General features: G+C 41.1%; 2 protein-coding genes across 4 annotated transcripts in view; both read left to right on the top strand.

The window, feature by feature from the left end:
• The first annotated feature begins 463 nt into the window (after positions 1-463).
• Positions 464-6,074, top strand: nasp (nuclear autoantigenic sperm protein (histone-binding)). Of its 3 annotated transcripts, none has more exons than XM_058073733.2 (14): positions 464-631; positions 1,009-1,053; positions 1,123-1,239; positions 2,250-2,330; positions 2,564-2,673; positions 3,375-3,433; positions 3,500-3,570; positions 4,261-4,334; positions 4,435-4,623; positions 4,733-4,905; positions 4,976-5,044; positions 5,113-5,181; positions 5,552-5,677; positions 5,919-6,074. In XM_058073733.2, exons 1-14 carry the CDS (start codon positions 594-596, stop codon positions 5,940-5,942), a joined length of 1,245 nt encoding a protein of 414 aa, XP_057929716.2. In that variant the 5' UTR covers positions 464-593; the 3' UTR covers positions 5,943-6,074. The 3 variants fall into 3 exon arrangements, with proteins under 3 accessions (XP_057929716.2, XP_057929717.2, XP_057929718.2); XM_058073734.2 differs by having other exon boundaries at positions 1,126-1,239; XM_058073735.2 differs by lacking the exon at positions 5,552-5,677.
• Positions 6,075-7,410: 1,336 nt separating this feature from the next.
• lrrc7 (leucine rich repeat containing 7) overlaps positions 7,411-22,546 on the top strand; it is an 84,316-nt gene continuing 69,180 nt past the window's right edge. The window contains exons 1-2 of the mRNA XM_058072556.2: positions 7,411-7,800; positions 15,121-15,399. The gene's annotated coding sequence lies outside the window, so the exon portion shown is untranslated. The remainder of the gene's footprint in view (positions 7,801-15,120; positions 15,400-22,546) is intronic.

The following is a 22,546-nucleotide window of genomic DNA, read 5'->3' on the forward strand; positions in this document are numbered from 1 at the left end:
AAACTTGTACTTGTGGCATAACTGTGACATTTTAACGGTACTAACGGTACCTTTATGTGTTTGCTATTTGCTAGGTGCTTGTCACAACTATTTTCTCTTAGGTGACGACCCACACTATTGACTAATAAACATTCTTGTGAAATTCAATATGTTATATTTAAAAAAACGTGGTGCTGTTTTAAATTACTAAATCACAACTAAATATGTACAAAAATGCAAAATGCAGATTTTAATTAGCTGTGTCTCCTCATACACACATTAAATCCACCAACCTTGACTCCTACTACTTGAATTCGTTTCCGTCTTTTCTTTCTTTTTTCGCCCCTCTTTTTCTTCTTCGGTTTGATGGCGGGTTGCATCCATGATTTTACATGTTCATACCGCCTTCTTCTGTATCGGAGTATGTAATGCAGCCCGTGAAATCCATTGCGAGCTGTGCTGCGGCCCCTTTAAAGACAATCTCCCGCGTTCGGAGTCGAGCGGAAATAGAAAGCCCGATTTTCCTCTATTTAAGCGCGCCAACAAAGACCTCCACACGGGTCTTGAAACTGTAGCTCAAGTGCGACACTGCCCTGCTTCCAATCCTTGAGAAGATGCCAGAGGAAACATCCGTAGCGTCAAGCTCTGAGAGGTAAAAGCTGTTAATTTGGCACTTTAACGTTCGAAGGGCACACGACCCTTGTTAGCCACTCGATTGATGTTTGCTAACGTTGACCGTGTCATGTTATTGCCGTTATAGCATGTAGTAGTGGTGTCTGTAGATGTGTGGACTTTCTGGAACCACTTAGCAACTGTTATGCACTCTGTGCTCATTAACGCACACACCAATGTTGCTAGTATGGTAGCACAAACTAGCAAGCTGTCAAGCTAACAACAACACAGCTAGGCTACAGTGCCATGTCTTAACGGACGGTTACGTTATCTGTCAAATGGACGCGTTCAAGTTGAGTGTATTTCGGCGTTTTCATGAGTTCTGACTGAACTTGTGTTGCTTGTGTTTCACCGCAGCGTGGACGAGAAGCCATGCTCGTCGGCAGCAGCTGCGATGGACAGGTGAGTATGGCTTCGCCCTGCACGGAGTCAACTGTTGACGTTGTTTTGACATGCATGTCTGCATTCCAACAGTTCTGTAGACGTCATGGAGGAGGCAAATAAGATGATCGGCACAGGAAACAGACATCTAGTGATGGGTGACGTCGTCTCGGCGGTCAGTGTCTTTCAGGACGCATGTGGCATGTTGTAAGTATATGTGGAGAAGCTTTATAGAACAGTCTACACTGTTAAAGAAGACCTATTATACATTTTCCACTTTTCTGACTTAGAAATTATGTTAGAATGCTGTATTAAACAATGCCAGAGTTTCAATGAGGTTTGCACATTTTAAAGTATAGTACAGTTATCTCTGTCTGAAAGAAGTTTGGGATGGTTCTGAATGTTCGTTTTCAGATTTTTTTTTAAACACTGACATCACAAAGAGACAGGCTTTTTTTATGAGCATACACTGTAGACCAGTCTCTAGGACTACCCTCCCCACAGCTCTGCTTCAGTTCGTTTACAGCTGTCGGCTCTGGCTCCCAGGAAAACTTTCTACGAGGTAAGCTCAGGCAGAAGTGGTTGTAGCTGGTGATCCCCAGCAAAGGAAATATTTTCATCAACTGAATTTGTAAATATGAATGTGACCTTCGCCAAACTGTTGCTGAAGCCAGAAGTGGCATGCAGTTCCTGCGAAGTGCAGTGAACACACCATGTCGGCATAGTGGACACACTATGCCGACATGGTGTGTCCACTGTGTTTGCTGTCACAAAGGCAAGAGCGTTTGCTGGGAGAAGCCGCCTACTCTTGTCTGGAAAGGTGCATTAATGTCGGACACACTATGCCACTATTTCAATTGGTTCATAAAAGGCTTCATTTATCAACTCCTATCCCCACTAAATTAGAAAGTGGGGTTCGGCAGTAGTCTGGAAGTACTTGGGAGTGTGGTCAATCACAAAAAAAAAACTGACCAGCTTTGAAAATGCAGCTAGAATAGGTGCACATTCTGGAAGATCAACAAAGTTTTCTCTACGGGTTATTGTGTGTAGCTACCCTAAGAGTTTAGAACTCAATACAAAGGGCTGAAAAATGAGCATAATGGGTCCCCTTTCAGTTCACTTCCCCCCACCAAGCATGTAACTTTGTTCAATTGACCAAAAAAAATGTTGAACTGCTTCCATCAGCTTTGTGCTATGTTACTTGCATCTCTCTGCAGAGCTGCCAGGTATGGGGACACTGCAGATGAGTGTGGTGAGGCCTTTTTCCTGTGTGGGAAGTCCCTGCTGGAGCTTGCCAGGTACTGAGGGCCAATTGAGTGGGAATTTTCAAGTTGTGGTTGCTGTAAATAGGACTATAGAGCTGCAGGCTGAAAATGGCCTCCAGTCTGCAGTTTGTACATTTTGCTGTTGTACATATTTTAATTTGACTGAGGAGCAAGTAATTAAACAGTGTTTCTGTCCTATGTTGGCACTAAATGGTCGGCTCCTAGGTACATTGATTTATTTATTTTTATTTTTTTTATTTCCTTAGGATGGAGAACACAGTCCTTGGAAATGCCCTGGAGGGAGTCCCAGAAGAATCTGAAGATGAGGAGGAGCAACCTAGTAACTCGAATATAGAGAGTGCCAAGAACCTTGATGGTAAAAGTTTCATATTTAGTGTTGCTAAATGAGATTGGTCTGAAAATAACAATGTAATGCTCTACATTAGATTAAAATAAATCTAGACTGTCAAAGGGAATTTTGGGGGAAATGAGACAAATGACAATCTAAAACTGATTTCCTACCTGCCACTCTGGTGCAGAAAACACTCGCGATGATCTACGAAAACAAGTGTATGATGCCATGGCTGAGAAGCCTGAGGCAGTAGAAACAAAGCTGGAGTCGGAGGATGTGAAAAGCACCATTGAGGTGAAGTGCGAACATGACAGTACGAAGTCTCCAATCAAACAAGTCGACAATGAGTCTGGAAAGGCCTGTGCTCCTGACGTGACCGGAGAAATGTCGACTCTGGTTGATGACGCACAAGTGAATGGACTTGAGAAAAGCTCTAGTTCTGTGACCGATGCTACGGAGAGTCTGACTGCGAAAGGAAAGATGGAAGAGAATGGTGAGAAGACTGCGGTGGACCAAGAAGATGGCAACTCTGTATCTGAAGACGGATCGGAGGGCAGGCAGATCTTAAATATAAACACATGCATGATGGGTGCAACACTAAATGGGGGTGTTTAGATTTGTGTGTTTGTACACGTCACATTGGTGTAATGGAAATCCACTAGAAAATATACTTTTTTTTTTTGCTTGTGTGCCAACTCTATCACGATAAATTATTTCCCCCTCAGATGATGACGATGACGACGACGACGATGATGACGAGGCTGGAGAGAAAAATGGTGAAAAGGTAAGCTGCCTCTCAATGTATTGAGGAAATGTATACGTATTTTTTTAAATAACTTGTCTCTGTCAGGAAGAGGATGAGGTTGGAAATCTACAATTGGCTTGGGAAATGCTGGAAGTGGCAAAGGTCATCTACAAGAGGTGAGGACAAGATGATGGAGTTAAGGGCAGATGCACATCAGGCCAGTTGCTCCGTGCTCCTAGTGGGAAAAGCCAAGTGTACGGCCCTGACACGCCACTCTCCCCTCCTTTTGGGATAATTGGAATAGGTTGACCATGGAACAGAAAGATTACATGCGCATTTGCAACATACAGTAGTCTAATGCAATGGCTATTAATAACTGATGTTTTAATTGATTAAACCTCTCGCAAGTAATGACAACCACTACCTTGCACAAAGAATCTACAAAGTCACAGACTGCAGCATGTAAGTGATGGGACAACCTAGCGGGCTGAAGCATGAATGGCTCCGCACAATTTTTTAAAAATTGCAACTTTTTTTTTCTATTAGCACTTAAATGTATTATGACTTGGCTGCACGATGGATGAGTGGTTAGTGCACAGTCCACACAGCTAGCAGACTCGAGGTTAATTGGTGACTCCAAATTGATGTGAGTGTGAATGGTTGTTTGTCTATATGTGACCTGTGATTGGCTGGTGACCAGTCCAGGGTGTACCCCGCCTCTTGCCTGAAGACAGCTGGGATAGGCTCCAGCACGCTCATGTCCCTCGTGATGATAAGCGGTAGAAAATGTAAAAAAAAATGACTGCTTTGGTCACTTGTTTTCTTGCCAATTTATTTAACTTTGTTTGCTGTCATCTTTCCTTCAGAAAGGAAAGCAAAGAAGACCAGCTCATGGCAGCCCAGGCTTTCTTAAAACTTGGTGAAGTCAGTGCCGAGTCGGGTATGTTTAATTAAATGTAATATTTTGGGTAGGATGCTTGAATTTGAACGATTTTAAAGTTTTTCCTTTACTCTTCTGACTCCTGTGCTTCCTTGTAAAGGCAACTATCCCCAGGCCCTAGATGATTTCCAGGAGTGTTTAGCGTTGCAGCTCAAGCACCTTCCTCCTCACAGTCGTCTGCTGGCCGAGACCCATTACCATGTTGCCACAACACTTTGTTACATGGATCAGTACAGCCAGGCCATCCAGCACTACAACAGCTCCATAAAAGTAATAGAGACCCGCCTGGGTGAGGCAACGTTCTGAGACATATGCTCATTTAACACGTGCATTAAATTAAGTTGAACACAGTTGGGTGACCTAGTTTTGTTCCTAAATTGTGTTTTTTTTGTCTGTAGGCATGTTGCAGGAGGTCATAGATGCTGCAGAGGGCACAGAAAGTGCTGCAGATGAGAAGACTGAGATGGAAGAACTGAAACAGCTTCTGCCTGACATCAAGGAAAAAGTAGAAGATGCCAAAGAGAGCCAGACGACAGCCAGTGCTGCCTCCCAGGCCATCCAACAGACTCTTGTAGGTTCACAAACAAGATTCTCTTAATTTGTGAAATGTTAATGCTGATGGTACATTCCTTATCTTACAGGGTGGCGCATCATCAGCTGCATGTTTTAGTGAAAACGGTGGCCCATCAGCCTTTGCTGCCCCTTCCCAGGTAAGAATCCATATCCAGCGCCAATTGTGGAAAATAACTAATATAATATAATCCCCCACCCCCCCAAGATCCAAGTAAAACCAACTGAATCGTCTTCCAAAGTGGCCTCAGACATCTCTCATCTGGTCAGGAAAAAGGTGAGGCTTTCAACCTTTGGCATATTTTTGTTTTTTTGGCAAACCCGTGTGGTGGTGGGGGGGCTTGCTTTTGCTTCTCCAAATATAACAAACTTTAATGACGTTAAGATGTTCAAAAGGCACATTTTGAGGCATCAGGTTTCTGATCTATCTTCCCTATTCTGTAGCTTGTGACATATTTGGAGTGACTTGTTTTGGACAGATGTGTTTTAATGTCTGCCTAGTTGTACCGCTTGTCTTGTGTGGGCTATATGCATGATGCATTAATTGGTGGTCTTGTCCATATTTTGGTTTTTCTCCCCCTAAATCAACATGGCTTACAGTTTGAGGTATTGTCTTCACTCCCCCCACCTTCTATATTTCTACACAGAGGAAACCAGAGGAGGAGAGCCCAGTAAAGGATGCTGATGCTAAGCAGGCAAAACAGGAAGCCACAGTTAATGGCAGTGGGGACTCTAGTACCAGCAACGGAGTTGAAAAGGAAAAGTCACAGGAGGCGAGTGTTAGGCTTGTATTGTACCGAAATAAGTCAAGGTAGCACCGCTAATCTACTGTAGCTAGTACCTCCGACATTGGCGCTACTTGGGTGGAATTAGGTTGCGCTTCAATTTGGCACTTCAGCTCTTTAACTGCCTGATCAATGAAGAGGGTCTCATTTGGCCACATGAGCAAAGCCTTTCTAAATGATGAAATGCCAACATGTTCGGCTTAACTTTTACTAATTCTTTCCCTTTTAGGCTCCTGTGCAGTCTTCAGCGTGATGAGCCTCTTCTTGAAAGAGCACAGCATGTCCTCCCAACCACCAGTCAAAGTCTTTGTTGTAAATAAGATCCATTTTCATAAATTTGTCTGTCCGGTTTTGTATACTTGCAGTAAATGAATTTGCAGATGCACATTATGGCTTTTTTTTGGTTGACACATTAATGCCCTCTAGTGGTGAAGAACAGCGAGTACACATCTTATGGAAGCTTGTTTTCTAAACAAAATGCAATTTAAAACTGGTTGTTACCTTTCCGTAATTTCCAGTACAACTTCTGTTGGAAAACGTTTGGTGGCACACCTGCATCAAAAGGACACTACAGGCCAAAAGTTTGGCCACCACATAAGTGACGGTACCAACTATATGAAGTTAAGAAATCCTGGTTGCGTTCGTCTGCAATATTGTAGTCTAGACTACTGTGCCAGATTAGGTTGCGACTATATTGCAAGGAGACAAATTCACTTCAATGTACACAAAATGACCATATGTCTCTTACATTCCTTCTATTTTGCATTAATGTGCCTTACAAGTTTTGTTCTATTTTCTTTTAGCTTAAATTTTGCAGTTGATAACCCATAATTATTGATATTGGCTACTAGTAACGTTTATGCTACACTTGCGAACTTAAATGTAGTTTTCAGCCCTGCTAGATGCTTTAGTGATGTTCTGTATTTTAATAATCGTGGGTTTGGGGTGGACTATTCACATTTGTTACATATGGGCTGTCAAAAATAGTGGGTTAACAACGGTAACTTTATTTCATTAACGATGTTGAATGTCATTAACGCATGTTGACGGCATGTCAGCCACTCGTAACTATTCTGACATGAACACACCAACATCATATACGTACGTATCTCCAATTCATAAACACTTCTCTAGTCAGTTTGACCTGGGAACAACATTTTCATGCGATGACGGCAAGATGCATTCACTGACACTCTGAACATCCCAACCTCATCTTAATTATCCGTGGTTGTGTGGTCTAAAACGGACAACAAAAATAAGTATGTGGAGGATTTACCTCTCACTTAGTATCGCTTACTGTGGAAGTATAATTTGCTTCATTTAAGGACATTACACTCAAAACGTGAATTCAACTTAAGTTGCGCCCTCCGTATACATTCCTTACTAGCGTTTGTCCTGCTATTTGTCAGCCCAATTGAGCAGCGTCAAAGTGATAAATATGAGTAGACATACTGCATTGGATCGTACTGTCAAGAGACTATTGTTGCTGTTACAGAGCAGATAAGGATGTGCACTCTGAAGTAACAAGCTGCTGCAGAGAACTAAAATATTCAACACACCTCTACAGAGGGAAAGAGAGTTAAGGACTTGAACTCCCACTTCTCCCCTGCCTGGTAAAGTATATGTGCACATGCCTGTTTGTTGCTAGGCAACTATCAAATTAAAAGCTTCTGAAGTCAGAGAGGAGAAAGAGAGACCGAGAATTCACAAGTACTGCAATACCAAACTGTTTGTTTTGGATGCACACATGATCCCGTCACAGCTTTCAGAATGCATCTGTGGATCCGTTTGGACTTGTGACTTCTGCTCTGCCTTTGGTCAACCAATCAGGACAGACTAGAGGCGGGCCGGCTGGTTTCCAAGGTTACCCATGTGATTGACATGCAGCCTCCTGCAGCGGAGCGCGCAGCAGTGTACCACTGATGCTCCTGCTTCCCTCCAGAGACTGGGGAGAAATCTGGAGAGGAGTGCGAGGGATAGAGGAAGAAGGACAAGGATGCCTATGGTCTGAAGTATTCCCGTGATTGCTGGTTCTTTTAGGAAAAGATGAACGGAAGAAGACTGGGAAGAGCCGGTTGAGGTGAAAAGAGACGGAGAAGGACAATTTGTTGGTGAGAAAGCTCTGCAATACTTTTCTGTTTACATTGGATTGCTTTATCGTTCCATTGTTCATGTTCTGTTATGAATTATGGGATTAAGGCTTTGACAGTTCTGCATGCGTAGGAGTGAGAGAAAGACAGGCTCCGTGTGGCTGTTGAAGCCTTGTGTACAGTATCAGTCATGTAAAGGCTACAAGGAAATATAGGGGAGACAAAAACTAAATACATAACAATATGTGAGTCATATTGGACACAGGCTTTTCAACTATCTACAGGAGGAGGAGGAGGAGCATGAATTACATAATCTTTTTATGCCATCATGGAGTTAACTATGCAACACTCATGTTATCTTTATCTTTCCCTGGATATCAGTGACATGTTTCATTGCATGTTCTAAAGTTCAGTATAAGACAATGACAAAACATGAGGTGCTCCACTACCAAACTCTCCAAAGACTTCATTGGTCCCTTCAGTTTATACATATTAGCACTGTAATGCTTTGCATTTGATATGTGGATTTGAAGTGCAAGTGCATAGTATGCATTCTACTAGGCTTCCCTAAAACTGGAAGTGACCTCGGGTAAGATGACAGCTGCTTCCTCCATGCCCTTAGCACTCAGTTTTGCACCATCAGGGACTTTCTGCTTTAATGCTTTCCCCACTGGGAGTCCTTTTCATTACCATCTGAGGACACTGAACTGTTTTCTTTCAGGTGTGTTAAATGTTAAAAAATGTAATAGTAACAGAGATCGGAGACTTAATCAGGTATTTCTTAAGCTTTTCAGTCTCATAGCTGTGTGTCTTAATTCCTGTACAAGTACTATCTGACAGCGTAGGAGGAAACAACACATCTTCACAGCTCTGTCTACTGCAGATACAGCAGATACAGTATCTGGGCTTCTTTTCTGCTTCAGTAAACAGTATGCAGAGCAGTGGCATAGCAAAGAGATGAAACAGGAGTCTCAATTTGCAGTATCTTGCAGTCAATTTTTATCTAAAATATGAGTACAGTGTTTTCCAGGGTATTAAAATGATAGTTGGCACAAGTAAAAATTAACATGCCTGAAGTCTTATAATTCAATGGTGTAACGAGGGCATCAAAAACAAGTATCAACATGTGGCACCTTTATAGGAAAACTTTTTTCCCCCATTTCAAACTTGTATCGGCACATGTTTGTATAGTTCTATGGTATATCTTGAGCGTTAAGTTGCTGTGTGGTGAATTTAGAGCTGTTGGTAAGATGACACCATCAGATTATGTTGTTATGCAGTATATAATGACACTTCTGATTCCAATGGCTTGACAGTTTCATTGTAAGTGCACTGACGGCTCGTGATTGGCTCCTGACTCCTGAGGGGAAATTTTTAGAATTTATCCTTCAATATTTCATCTTCTTTGTACAAAACAGCCCCAGATCATGATGTTTCTACCACCATGTTTGAAGTTGCTACAGCATTCTTAGTTTTGAAAGCCTCTAAGTTCTCTATAGTTCTTGTCATGTGATCGGCAGTATAAGTAGAACACAAATAACACTTTACCTTTCGAGGTGAGCTCGATGGCGGAGGAGGAGGACAGAGTTTGACAGACGGCAGAAATCATCCATAGGTTTATGTAACTTAAAATTGCCTTCACCTGTTTAGGACCCATGGTTATGGGCCATGACAGCGTGACATGACATCGCTGAGGATTCTTGGAGATAACTAAAAAAAAGCCTTCATGTGATTCTACCAAATGAATTCTGGGAGGACCATTGCACTTTTCGAACGGCACTTTGGAATTCTGGTTTTGTATTTTGAATGTTTTTTCGTGAAATGGGACGGAAATTCTTTGAAACCTGTTGCGCATTCTGAATTTTTTTATAATGAGGTTTTAATGTAGTGTGTATGTCACATGGGCCAGCACTCTTGATTCTGAAGGCCCTGGGAAAATTACATTTATATGACAATACATAGAGGCTGACAAAAAATGTAGCATACAGTATTGGAAGCACTGCAACCAAGACACAGGCTACGAAATGAAGATAATAGACTGTTGGGAAGAAATGTATGTAATTTAATGGGACCAATATTACAATGGTTAGGCCAGCAGAAAAAGCCCCTGACTGCATGCCACTGATGACCACCAACGGGAGGTTAATAGGGCTTGACCTATACAAGTTTAAAAAACATACTGAAACCTTTAACTAGTTTTTATAGTATTTACAACCAGAGAATTCTAGGAAGAACGTCTTGATTGGCATGGACAGAATACAAATTTATTCTGTCTTTCAACTCCTAGTGAGCTCTCCGTTTGCAAAGACAGTCCGGTTTTGCAGGTGTTTATTACGGTGGGTGTTTTGAATTCACAAATGTGCATGTTGTGTAGGAATGAACTGAAAGTAAAGTAAGATCTGATTTATATAATATAGTATAAGTACCCTGGATGTGAAGGCAGTTGAGTGTGTGTCTGTGTATAGTTACGGTATGGTTGCATCACTCTTGGATTATGAAATGGTGAGCAATAAGCAAGGATGTGAAAAGGGAGCAAACAGAAGGAATGGACTGGAAAAGACATATGAGAAAAACAAACATGCCGATTTTCATTCGATTTGAGATTTTGATCATTGATGAGGATTGAATCAGAAAACAGTGTAGTTATGTACACTACCGCTATGTGCTTCAGATGTGCAAAATCATTAGATGGACCACACTTTTTTTTTTTTTTTTGCAGCCCTCTCGGTGGGCATAAGCCATGAACATGAACAAAAACTGTTAACAAAAATTGTTACATTATTTCACAGTGACAGGTCACACTTTTCCACAAACCTCGGATTCGGATTAGGATGAATAATACAGGACGTTACAAAGTATTTCCACATAGTTAGGAACAGTATGAGGGACAAATGTAGTGTTTACTGTGGTATACCTTAAAACTAGTAACCGGCCCAGGCCTAATGAAAATGAGTCTTGTTTATGTCTTAAATGGCTTATTTAAAATTATTCTACCATATTGGGTAATATATAAAGGTAACTATAGGGGTGTTAGTTCATGCATAGAGGCCTCTAATAATGTTTAAAAACAGTATTTAGATGGTTGTGACCAGGTTTTCTATTCTCTAATGATGAAAATTTTGACATATAAATAAGAAATCTTACTTTACGGAAATTCAATCATCATGGTCAAGTCTGGAACTAATTAACTGCAATAAACAAGGGATTAATTTTAAATGTATTTTTGGCAATAAATCAATTTAAACCAGCAACACTAAAAGAAATGGGATTGCTGGCAGATCCTGTTTTAACACCCATCTATTTTTATGCCGCTTATACTAACTAGGGTTGTGGGTATGCTGGAGCCTATCACAGCTGTCTTTGGGCGAGAGACAGGGTACACCCTGGACTGGTCGTCCTGGTTTAACAGTAGATGGCATATTATTTGACATTTACCGAAAAGTCCAGGGTGTGTTTTACCATTTTCCCACAATCAGCTGGGATAGGCTCAAGCTTAAATTCCAGCATAGTTGATGGACGGATGGTCTCCCCTTTACCCTTGGAAACATTCTCCTTGGAGAATAAGAAGCCCGACCCTTCTTATGTTCACCCACCCATTCCAAACATAGGTAAATTCACTTTTTCCCCCCAATTAAACATGAAGTTAATTATTATAGGTTGATTGCATTGTTCACAAGTAAATTGCCTGCCAGCATAAACAGCCCGGGGACACTTGATCCGATTGATCACACCGATCGAGAGTCTGACTCATTCTCTCTGTAAGACTGCGAAAAAGGTGCAGCGACTCAGATGAGTGCAGCAAGTGTGTTGTTAAAGAGTACAAAACGTGTTAATTGTGTGTGGAAGATAAAGTCCAGCGACAGTGAGTTTGAAGCATCGCGAACGTCATCATGCATGACAGTAGTTTATCTTGTCTTGTTTCCTCTTATGTGGCTTGTAAGTTTCCATAGCACTGGAAAGAGAGAATCATCCCACACAGTTTGTCCTCTACCCATTGCTTTTCTGTTTGTTATAGTCAGCTGTGATCTTGCTCTTCCCAGTTTTCCTTCATGCATGCTGGAGTGTCCATCATTGCGTGACATTGCTGTCTTCCAACTGTGTTAATACAGTATCTTATTGAAAATTTGCGTATGTGTGCAATTTTGCATTAGTTGATTCGTTGAATATGCACTGCAATTGGCTGGCGACCAGTCCAGGGTGTACGCTTCCTCTTGGCCAAAGTCTAGTCTAGTGGGATAGGCTCCAGCGACCCTATAGTAAGAATAAGCGGCATAGAAAATGGATGGATGGATGATTAGTTGAGTATGAATATGCAGATATGTTCTGTTCAACATGACAACTCTGATCACTGTCCACCCACACACAGGATGCCCGACACACACACACACACGGAAGCAAACACCCTCTGATTGACTCTTCAGACCTTTACAAGTTGTTGATAATTTTTACATAATGTGTGATGTCCTCTGTGATTGTTTAATAAATTTGTTTTGCAATGACAAATTAACGGAATGAAAAAAAACCCCAAACTGTTCAGGGATGAGATCATCCTTTAAAGGCAGCAGCTGTATCATTACACCACCAGGGACTGACAGATAAGTAGGTGAATTCTGCCATTTCATTCTCTTATTCTGTTGCCTCCTGTCAATCAATCATCGCGGCAATGAGTGCAGGATCGGATTACTCATCTCTTTTTTTCACGCTCCTGCTTTGGACTGTTTTGGTGCGCTATGCTTCATGGCAGTAATGCACACCATTTGGACATTATTGATTTATAATATTTAACTACATTCTAATAGATTTAATGAAGACTAAACATTGTTGTGTTTCACTGTTAATTCACTAACAGTAACTTCATAAAAAATAGCAATGATGGTGAAGTCCGGGCAATAATCATAAAAATCAGTCTGTGCAACTTATAATGAATATAACAAAAAGACAATGTCATTTGTTGGATAAACAGTAATTCTTTCTGGATCAATTCATTCAGAAAACCTGGGTACGATGCAGTCCTAAATGAAAAACAAACACGCTAACCGAGGTGTACACTCATCATTCGAGGAATGACAGACTGACACAACTCCTACCCAGTACTGTTCATGTATAAACACATTATCTTTTCATTTTGATGATGACAATTCACAAGCCTTATCCTGCATTGCATCTCTCCTTCTCACTCCTCTCCCCACTGTGCTAATTAGTATCCATGGTAACAGAGTGTTGCTGAGCTGATTGTCAGCCTGCCCACTCAGCCTCATGCATAACCCCACACAAATATGTATGTAGACACACACAAATATTCGTTAGACACCACACAATGTGGTTTCCAATTCATTCTGCCCTCCAGCTTCCCCGCCCATATGCCATATATCCATACTATAGTGTGGTTCTTTCTTTTTTAATAACCGTACATTCAGTAGCCAAGGCATTTAGTAGTATCGCAAAAATATACAACAGACTAAAAGAAACTCCAGAAACACACAAAACTCAATCCATGATGTGTATGAAGAAGCTATCCCACTCAGGGCAGTGTAGAGACAAAGACAGAAACAGAAATACCAAAGTAGGTTAGAGCAAAGCATTCTGGGAACACAGGATACCCCCTGGGCCTTTGCAAGACACACTCTTCTTTTTTTTTCTTCACATTGCTTCAAGATTTGATTCTTTCTTTCACCGTTTCCTCCTACATTCCCTTTGTTGCACAATTATCTGATTTTTATTACTATCTCATGTGATGGAGTGACATTCTTATGAGTGAGGAAATGAAAAAAAAATCAGGTGATTTGTCTTCAGATTCTGCTTGTGTCGAAAATTCTGCTGCCATTGTATTTAATGCTTTCGTCCTTGTCCTGGCATAGAAACGTTCACTGTGTATACTCATGCTGTTCCACTTGGAGGCACTATGTGGTGTCTGTGTCCACTCCATCCATAAGTATGAACGGGAGTGTGAATGCATGTTTGTCGATATGTGTCCTGTGATTGGCTGGCCACTAGTCTAGGGTGTACCCCGCCTCTAGCCTGAAGACAGCTGGGATAGGCTCCAGCACCCCCACAACCCTCATGAGGATAAGCGGTATAAAATGAATGAATGAATGAACATTATAAGAAACAAAATTATGAATAAAGTTGTTGCAAGATGAAACTCTATAAGACAAAAGTTTAAATATTTGGGAAATCTAAAAAAAAAAACAACAGCAACTATGTACTTTTTTTTTTTTTTTTTAAATGGACATTATTCTAAGATTTGATGAGGTAATCCCTTTTCTTTTGGGACCATAACTGGAGTGGAGCACCATTGTGGATTCCCCTGGGCACCAACTCCTCACTTGGCAATGCTACCCTTCCTGTTCTTCCTCCTTCCTTCTCCTCTGGGTCCTCCTCCATTCGTCCCTCTCCTCATGTACCTTCTACTGTCATCTCTACAGGCATGCTCATGATGGGATGTATGGATTGCGCTCCCTCACTGCCCCTCTTCTCCTCAGTAATGCACACAAAGGATGCAAGTGGCTCTTTCAGCATGCAAGCCGTTCATTTGTGTATGCGTTTTATGTATATTCTTGTGTGTGTGTGTGTGTGTGTGTGTGTGTATGCTGAGTCTTTTCACTGTGTGACCGTCCCAGAAAGGCACACCTCAGGGAGTTGTGTTCCACTTTAACTCTTTTATTAATTCACCCATCAGTGTCACAGTGTTTGGTTGGATGGATTGGACGAAGGGCAGCAACACAAAACCGAGACAGACAGCTTATAAACAGTCTGAAGTGAAAGTATTTTTAAAAAGGTATCATTTTTTTCATGCACTATTTTTTTGTCGTATTAAATTTAAGACATTCAGAAGATGCTGCGAATGATGCAATGTTCTACACTGGTGTCAGTAATGTTGTGGCACTATAATCCCTGATAAAAATCCCAAATAAAAACATGGGCGGCTGTTACTGCAATAACCTACACCAAGCTACAGCTCAAGTCTGAACACCCGACATCTAGGGATCACATTTATAACAACATGCACAAGTTTGAGTTTTAGTCATACTATATTGGGTAATATGAGTGTAAAAATGACTATAGGGGTGTTGTTTTGTGACTAAAGGGCTCTAATAATGTTAAAACCCACATTTAGAAGGTTGTAAACCATTCACTGGGATTGTGTGGTCATAGGATCAAACCCAGGCAGTATGCTGGGCTGTAATGCACTGGATGACCACTATTATATAAATGTGCAAGTAGAATAATAAACCTGGGAGATTTTTGACCACCGCTTCTTCCGTCAAATTGATACGGATCAAAATTGTCTGATTTGTGCTTAGATACTCTGAGCCTGAACTGTGTGTTCTTTTCACACAGGACATATATACATATATGACGTCAGCAGGAAGAAGCGCCAAGAAGACTGCTGCCTGTAGGAAACTCAAAAGAACCAGAGACCAAAAACTCAACATTCAACATGTTTGCAAGAGTTTGGTACCCATAAGGCCTGGCCTGGGTGGAGTCATAAGGAGGGCGAGATGAATCCGACCAACCAAAGGCTGTCACCTGGAGATATAGACTCCACCCATCATTGATCTCCAGGGTGACAGCAGGATCGCGTCGCCTACACCAGCATCTCATTGGCCAACAGCACAGGTAGGTGATAATGAGGAGAGCTTTCTTTTCTTCAGGATCTGGTGTGTTAGAATCAGCACCTTTTTGTTTAACAGCTTTACTGATGGGAGGGGGGATGAAGTGGGGAGTGCGATGATGAAGCTGATACTGAATGTGTGATAGACATTGTAGAAACTGCAGGTAGAACATGCACTTTTTTGCAGTTTTTTCATTGTACCCCTCTTTTTTCCAGATAAAAGTATAATTTTTTTTTGCATTAGTTACATGCTCTCCAAATTATCCATAGGCATGAATTTGAGTATGAATGGTTGTATGTATATATGTGCCCTGTGATTGGCTGTTGACCAGCCAAGGGTGTACCCCGCCTCTCACTCAAAGACAGCTGGGATAGGCTCCACGCCCGCGACCCTCGTGAGGATAAGCTGTAGAAAATGAATGAATGACTTACATGCTTGTCATTAGGCAGTGATGTGTCCCTCTTGGTAGGGGTCCCAGGAGGCGAACCTGGTGAGGATAAGCATAAAAAAAAAAAACAGATGAATATTTTACATACATTGGCCCCTAGTCAGCTGCACGCTGCCGTGCACTTTGTGGTTAGTGCGCAAGCCACACAGCTAAGAGACCCGAGTTCGAGTCCACCCTCGGCCATACAAAAACATGCATGTTAGGTTAATTGCCGACTCCAAATTGTCCATAGGTATGAATGTGAGTGTGAATGGTTGTTTGTCTATATGTGCCCTGTGATTGGCTGGCGACCAGTCCAGGGTGTACCCCGCCTCTTGCCCAAAGACAGCTGGGATAGGCTCCGGCACCCCCTGCAACCCTTTGAGGATAAGCAGTAGAAAATGAATGAATGAATGAACGGCCCTTAGTGCAGGGATAGTCACATGCAAATTTCCACATGTGTCTTAATACGGTTATATTAAAACAAAACGTGTTTTTCATTCAAAACATCAACACAAATATACCAATCCCTGCTTTTCACAAGTGTCCAAGGTCCACCAGTGAATGGTCAATACAGATATATAACCCCGTAGCATATTTACATGTGTTGCTTTAAAAAATATCCAAGTGGCACTTGCACACTAGAATTTTTCAGTATGTCGAAAAGAAGCTAATTATATTGATCTTTAACACTTTGTTTACTTTATTAATAAGGTTCTGGTATTAGTAACACCATGAAGTGTGATTTTAGTATGTTTGTGTATATAGTGTGAATAAGTGGTTTCCATTGTGTAGGTTTATTCTCCTCATGCCCTTCTTCTCTCCTCTCTTGTTCATTATCTGTTGTTGCCATGGTAACCCTCCCTAATCATGCCCATTCTCTGAGTCAGTAAAAGGAACTTGAATGATCCAATCACTATCACTAGGTGGCATCTCAGAGCTATTTACCAAAGAGAATAGAATGTATTGTTGTTCCTCTCACTCTTATAGTTGTGCTGCTAACAGATTATTTCTGCAACATTTACAATTTATGCTGCGGGCTGCCTCTTTAAATAACTCCTTCTGTGAGTGGAGTTTGTTGTAATGATTTTTCTCACTAGAAGACTGAAGATAGTTGGGCAAGTTCATGGTAGCTGACAAACTTGCAAATGATTCCTTGTGACTGCATCTTCAGTCTATGGTGCATTAATGGCTTTTATGGGAGGGAGAAAAACATGTGAGAATGACTCCTGGGACCCCATTACAAGAACATCCAAATGAGAAAATCCTGTCTTAATCCCACTTTAAGGAAGCAATTTTGAGCTGTCCCAGACCTGAGTACTGTTGAAGAATCCAATCAGTGTTGTCAATTGTGCTGGAAAATAACAATCTGCAAATTACCTTCAGTCCACTGCCAGTGTATGTGAAATGGTTGAATATGGTAGTGTGTGGTTCATGATTGACTCCGGCTGGGTTGCCCATGTAACTCATGAAATATTCCTTGCAGATGCTATGAATTAGCAAAATTGATTGACATTCATGAAATGTGTTACCTCATCAGAAGGAGCTATATACAGCTGCTATACAACTCCCATCCCTAAACTGTGATGTAACATGAATTTTACTGTGAACTTGTACCCAAATCACCCTGTACGCCTTCTTTAAATATACTGTCCCAGGATAACCTCCTTGTTTACACCAACAAGGATACAAATTAAAGCTACCGAAGCTGAAATAAGTCATAATAGAGCGGTCGTTAACGTAACTCATTTATTTCATTAACTAGTGTAATTAGCGCATGCGCATCATGTCAAGACACATCTCTGTGACGACGGCAAACAGAGACATAGTTTAGCGTCCCAACACAATATGCCCAACACAATATATTACTAACTTTATTCTGACCTGAACACACCAACAACAGTGGAATTCCAACACCTACAACCCACTAAAAGGTCACTCGTCCTCCTGGGAACGACACTTCCTTGTTGTCATTCGACCACCGTTAGGTGCGTTCAATGACACCCCGAAAATCACAATAATAACGTCATTATACATCTGGGATAGGCCGCCCAATGTGGATAAGCGGCATAGAACATAAATAATAACAATAATGGGATATTCTTATCGCTCAGCTGCCTTTATGAATGGTCGGAAATCTCATGTGAATTCAACTGTTATCCTTTTGCCCCAATATGCCAGATTCAGGTTAATGTATACAGTTGAAAAAAACTGGTGAAACTAATTTATAAAAAAGTATGTGTTGACTTTAGCCTGAGGATGAAATTTGGCTAAAAAAGAAACTGTGTTAAAATGAGTGTGAAACCCCAAGTTGTGAAAGAAAATGAGACAAATCATGTGTTCATGTGTCGAGCCATTTTGTAAAAGAACACAGTCTATCAAGACTGGTCAACATGACAAAATCACATCGTGGAGTGTCATTTTCAGTGTGTGTGCTTGTTACGCTGTCTTGTCGTCCTCTCCTCAGGTATTCTTTCCATCCTTGGTGATGGCAGTAACAGTCGCCATAGCAACAGCCTACAGATAAGTGAGAGAAATAAAAGACAAGGAAATAGATAAAGAGCTGGAAAGAAGGAAAACTTTAAAGGTGAACATGTTTTGTGTCTCTATCCAAATGTTCCTTTTCTTTTTTCTTATGGGTTTTGGTCTCCTAAAGCTTCTCCTGTGGCACATGTCAGTCCATTTCTCAGGTGTTATTACCATTGCTTCATTTGTCTTCTGTCCTGAATTCGAGCCCCAATTATATCTTCTGTGTTTTATGAGACTTAGATCAGCTTAGTGTGTGTTCAGCAAATACCTTCTGAAAACGCTCCTATAGTTTAGGCTCACATGTTACAATTGACAGCATACTTCCTGCGTCCATCAATGTAACGTTACTGACACCTAGTGACCAGTGGTGAATACGACTGCAATGGTGCTCTTTGTTGTTAAGGAAAAAAAATCACGATGCACTTGAAAGGCTTTATTAACAAGGAGAGAACATATATGCAGTGAACATTCACACAGGAGCTGCTGTCGACTACAACTCACTGCTCTCTCCACACTGCTAACCAAAGACTCAGCTAAACACAGTAAATTCGAGCGAGCTGATGTCTCCCACTCGTCTTTTTCCAGGCCTTCATTTAGGACAAGAATGTGTACAATCGGCTTAAATCTGAAATTAATTGTTTCCATGGTACCCCCTTGCAATTTGGTTATCTACCACTAGGGGAACTCTGCCCTAGGGTACACATTTATAGTAACATGCACAAGTCTTATTTGTGTCTTAAATAGTTTATTTAGACAACTGTATTGGGTATAACCAGTGTAAACGTGACTATACGGGGTCACTAGATGGATCTAATAATGTTAAAATATATACTTAGAAGATTGTAAACAAGTTTTCTTTGTTCTTGCTGTGGAAATATTCAATTTATGAAGTTGTAGTTTGTATGTAATGCACATCTTATTTCATTCATTCATCAATTTTCTATATCCTCACGTGCTGGAGCCTATCCCAGCTGTCCTCGAGCGAGAGGTGGGGTACACCCTGGACTGGTCCCCAGCCAATCACAGGGCACATAGACAAACAACCATTCACACTCACATTCATACCTATGGACAATTTGGAGTCGCCAATTAACTTAACTAACCTAACCTAAGCGCATGGAAGATAATACAAGATGGTGTCTGATTATGTAGTAATATATAAGCTACGTGTGGGGGAAAACAGAGAGTGAGTATGTGTGTTTTTCTGTTGTAGTCTCATTCATATATTCATCAGCAGACAGAAGTTGCTGACGCAAGTGAGAGGGAGAGGAGGCATGGAAGTGAGAGGCAGAATGTGCAAGTTACATTGCAAGAAGGGAAAGACAGATATGTAACCTTCTCCCCATCCAGAGTACTAATGTGATATTGAGCATACATTAAACATAAAGCAGCTTCTCCGCATGAATATTGAATCCATGGCACGGCAAAAGAGATGCTTAAAAATGATGGAGGCTGTCAGTTGCAAGAAAAGAGGATGGAAATAATTGACCATGGTGCACGGAAGTTGTAAATCCTTCTTTATCAATATAATTTGTCATAGATAGATAGATACAGTAGCTATCGTAATTGTTTCCTCCAACAGCCTGAAGACCAGATACATTTCTGCTGCCCAGTTACCTAGCAACTCCAATTCACAAAATGCTGTATACATGCATCTATAAGGCCTATACATAGCCACGGAGGCTTGGAATATTCTCAGATAAAAAAAAAAGCAGGTTAGGAGCGTGTGGCTTTTCATAGAGGGCGTATGTAGTTATCTATGGGGCTGTGAGAGAATCCTTAGAAATAGATGAATACGAGCCAATCTATTATGATTAAAACTAGGGTGACCATATTTTGATGAGCGAGAACACTTGGCAAGGCAATAAGATACTCAGATGATACTCGAAGTTTACTGAATGATGCTTAAAATGTCAATACATTTAAAGTAAACTGTTAGGAAATAGTACTGATAACCAAAGAGACAAGTTTTTCAGAGGTTACTGGACATGTTTTCATTCATTCATTTTTTACCGCTTATCTGCTGGAGCCTATCCCAGCTGTCTTGGTCCCCAGCCAATCACAGGGCACATATAGACAAACAACCATTCACACTCACATTCATACCTATGGACAATTTGGCGTCGCCAATTAACCTAGCATGTTTTTGGAATGTGGGAGGAAACCGGAGTACCCGGAGAAAACCCACTCATGCAAGGGGAGAACATGCAAACTCCACACAGAGATGGCCGAGGGTGGAATTGAACTTGGGTCTCCTAGCTGTGGGACCTGCGCGCTAACCACTCAAGTCTCAGCATGTTTTATGATGACTAAAGTAATATCTCTTTGATACGTTTCAATAGTGCAATTGGTTTGAATGATAGAAATATTGTCTCTTCTTCTTAAGACATGAAATTTTAGCAAATCCAGTCCTAATACTTCTTTTATGCATCAACTCTTTGAATATTTAATGGATCAGTCCATCAAATAATCATCATCGCAGAAATGCCACCTGACATTAAAAAGTACGCAGAGCAGATCGTCAGCCGAATGCGATCCGCTGGCCGCCATTTGACATTGGCTGATGTTGAGTATATCTCTGAGATTGTCAGGTAACCATTCCAGGGGGAAGTCTTTCTCCCTTTGATTCAGCTGGGGGTATAAGCTCCATCTCCGTGTGACCTTGAGTAGGACAAGTGGTGCTGAAAATGAATGTATCTATCAAGCTTTTAATCATCAGTATGTATACGCATCCAAAGATGTTGCAGTTTCTTCCCAAGTTGTTGGTGAAAGTAACTCAAAAGCAAAGTAAAAGCATGTTGCAGTTCAAAGACAGTAGTACTGCATGTGACCACAGTCATTTGGATGTGCGTATGTCCCTCGGTGTTTCTCCTTAATCCATTTTCAGTGAGTTGGTCAGCAATGCCAACTCATGCGCCAGCCAATTAGTAATCTCAATGGGAGCAGACCAACTCAGGCTCTTCCTACACCTAATACCTAACAGATCTGAAGGCTTTAAATTCAGACAGAAATGGCTCTGTGCACGAGGCAGATTTATACACTGCAGCTTGTGGGACAGAAAATATTTAAACCTTAGAACTATGTTTCCATGGAAACCATAGATATTTCAAGACAGTAAAATCGCCTGCTGTTCTGTGCTGCTCTTCTTGTCTAGTTCGTAGATCATTGTGGTATCGCACTTGATGAATGACTCTGTTGATAATATACTAAATGTAGTGAATTATGTAATAATGTTAAAAACTAAACTTACATAGTGGTACTACCCAGGCTCACATATGCTGCTGTCAGCTGGCTGCAATAGAACAATAAAATGGCTGCAGGCAAAGCTTCATTTGTTTATTAGCATTTATTAACAAAGCATTAACAGCGGTCGCAATTATACAGACTGGCTCTTGTTAGCTAATGTGTTTTCTAATGAAGTCTTTTCATTTAGTTTACCTTTTTGATTTATGGTCTTTGCACATTTACTTATTAAAACAGTCCACATGTTATTTATTACTTGTTGTTCAGGGATTTGATGTGTTTTTTTTAATACTCTAAAATGCATCATAGAGCAGCCAACGGTATGATAACATTTTTGCAATATCATCTTAATATATTATTTTTATAGTATTAAATCAAGCATATGTGATTGGCTGATGACCAGGATGCACAGATAATCACACATCATTACATCACCAAACAAGAGCTTCGAATGCTGCTCCCAGGATATGAAGTCTGGACTGTCTTGACTTCAGGGCTAATCCCCTTCTTTTTCTCGGGTGTACAAGTGGAGGGAGAAGGTGTAAAGTGCACAAACTCAGGCTGTGCTTTACTGGGTGAAGCTTTTATTGCATCATGCGCCTTCTTTTTAGTCTGGGCCACTCCGCCACTCAGTAGCTCACCCTTTCCAGGGCTTGCACACATGCTTGAGCACCCTGTGTCAATACAAAAGTGTACCCATACCATCAATATCAACTGTCTGTGGCAAAAATACAGATGAGGCATCTGTAAGTATTGATGCGCAGAGTTGATGTGCAGTAAGGCTATGAAGATGTAATACATTGTTTATTGCGCTTTGTGTTTTTTTCTGATGACACCCCTTCTGGCTTTTCCCTTCAGCAAATCAATCTCCTCCATCCAACCCTGTCTTCTGCATCTGTCTCTCTCACACCAACTACCCTCATGTCCTCCTTCACTACATCCATAAACCTCC

This window comes from Doryrhamphus excisus, linkage group LG4 (assembly GCF_037039965.1).
Source record: "Doryrhamphus excisus strain RoL-2023G ecotype Guam linkage group LG4, RoL_Dexc_Guam_v1.1, whole genome shotgun sequence".
Lineage (NCBI taxonomy): Eukaryota > Metazoa > Chordata > Actinopteri > Syngnathiformes > Syngnathidae > Doryrhamphus > Doryrhamphus excisus.

What these genes read in the sequence shown, in the direction of transcription:
- nasp (XM_058073733.2), top strand. Translation starts at nt 594, where the DNA reads ATGCCAGAGGAAACATCCGTAGCGTCAAGCTCTGAGAG. An exon ending in GAGTGCCAAGAACCTTGATG is followed by an intron (nt 2,674 to 3,374) that starts GTAAAAGTTTCA and finishes TTTCCCCCTCAG; the next exon opens with ATGATGACGATGACGACGAC. An exon ending in AGTAATAGAGACCCGCCTGG is followed by an intron (nt 4,624 to 4,732) that starts GTGAGGCAACGT and finishes TTTTGTCTGTAG; the next exon opens with GCATGTTGCAGGAGGTCATA.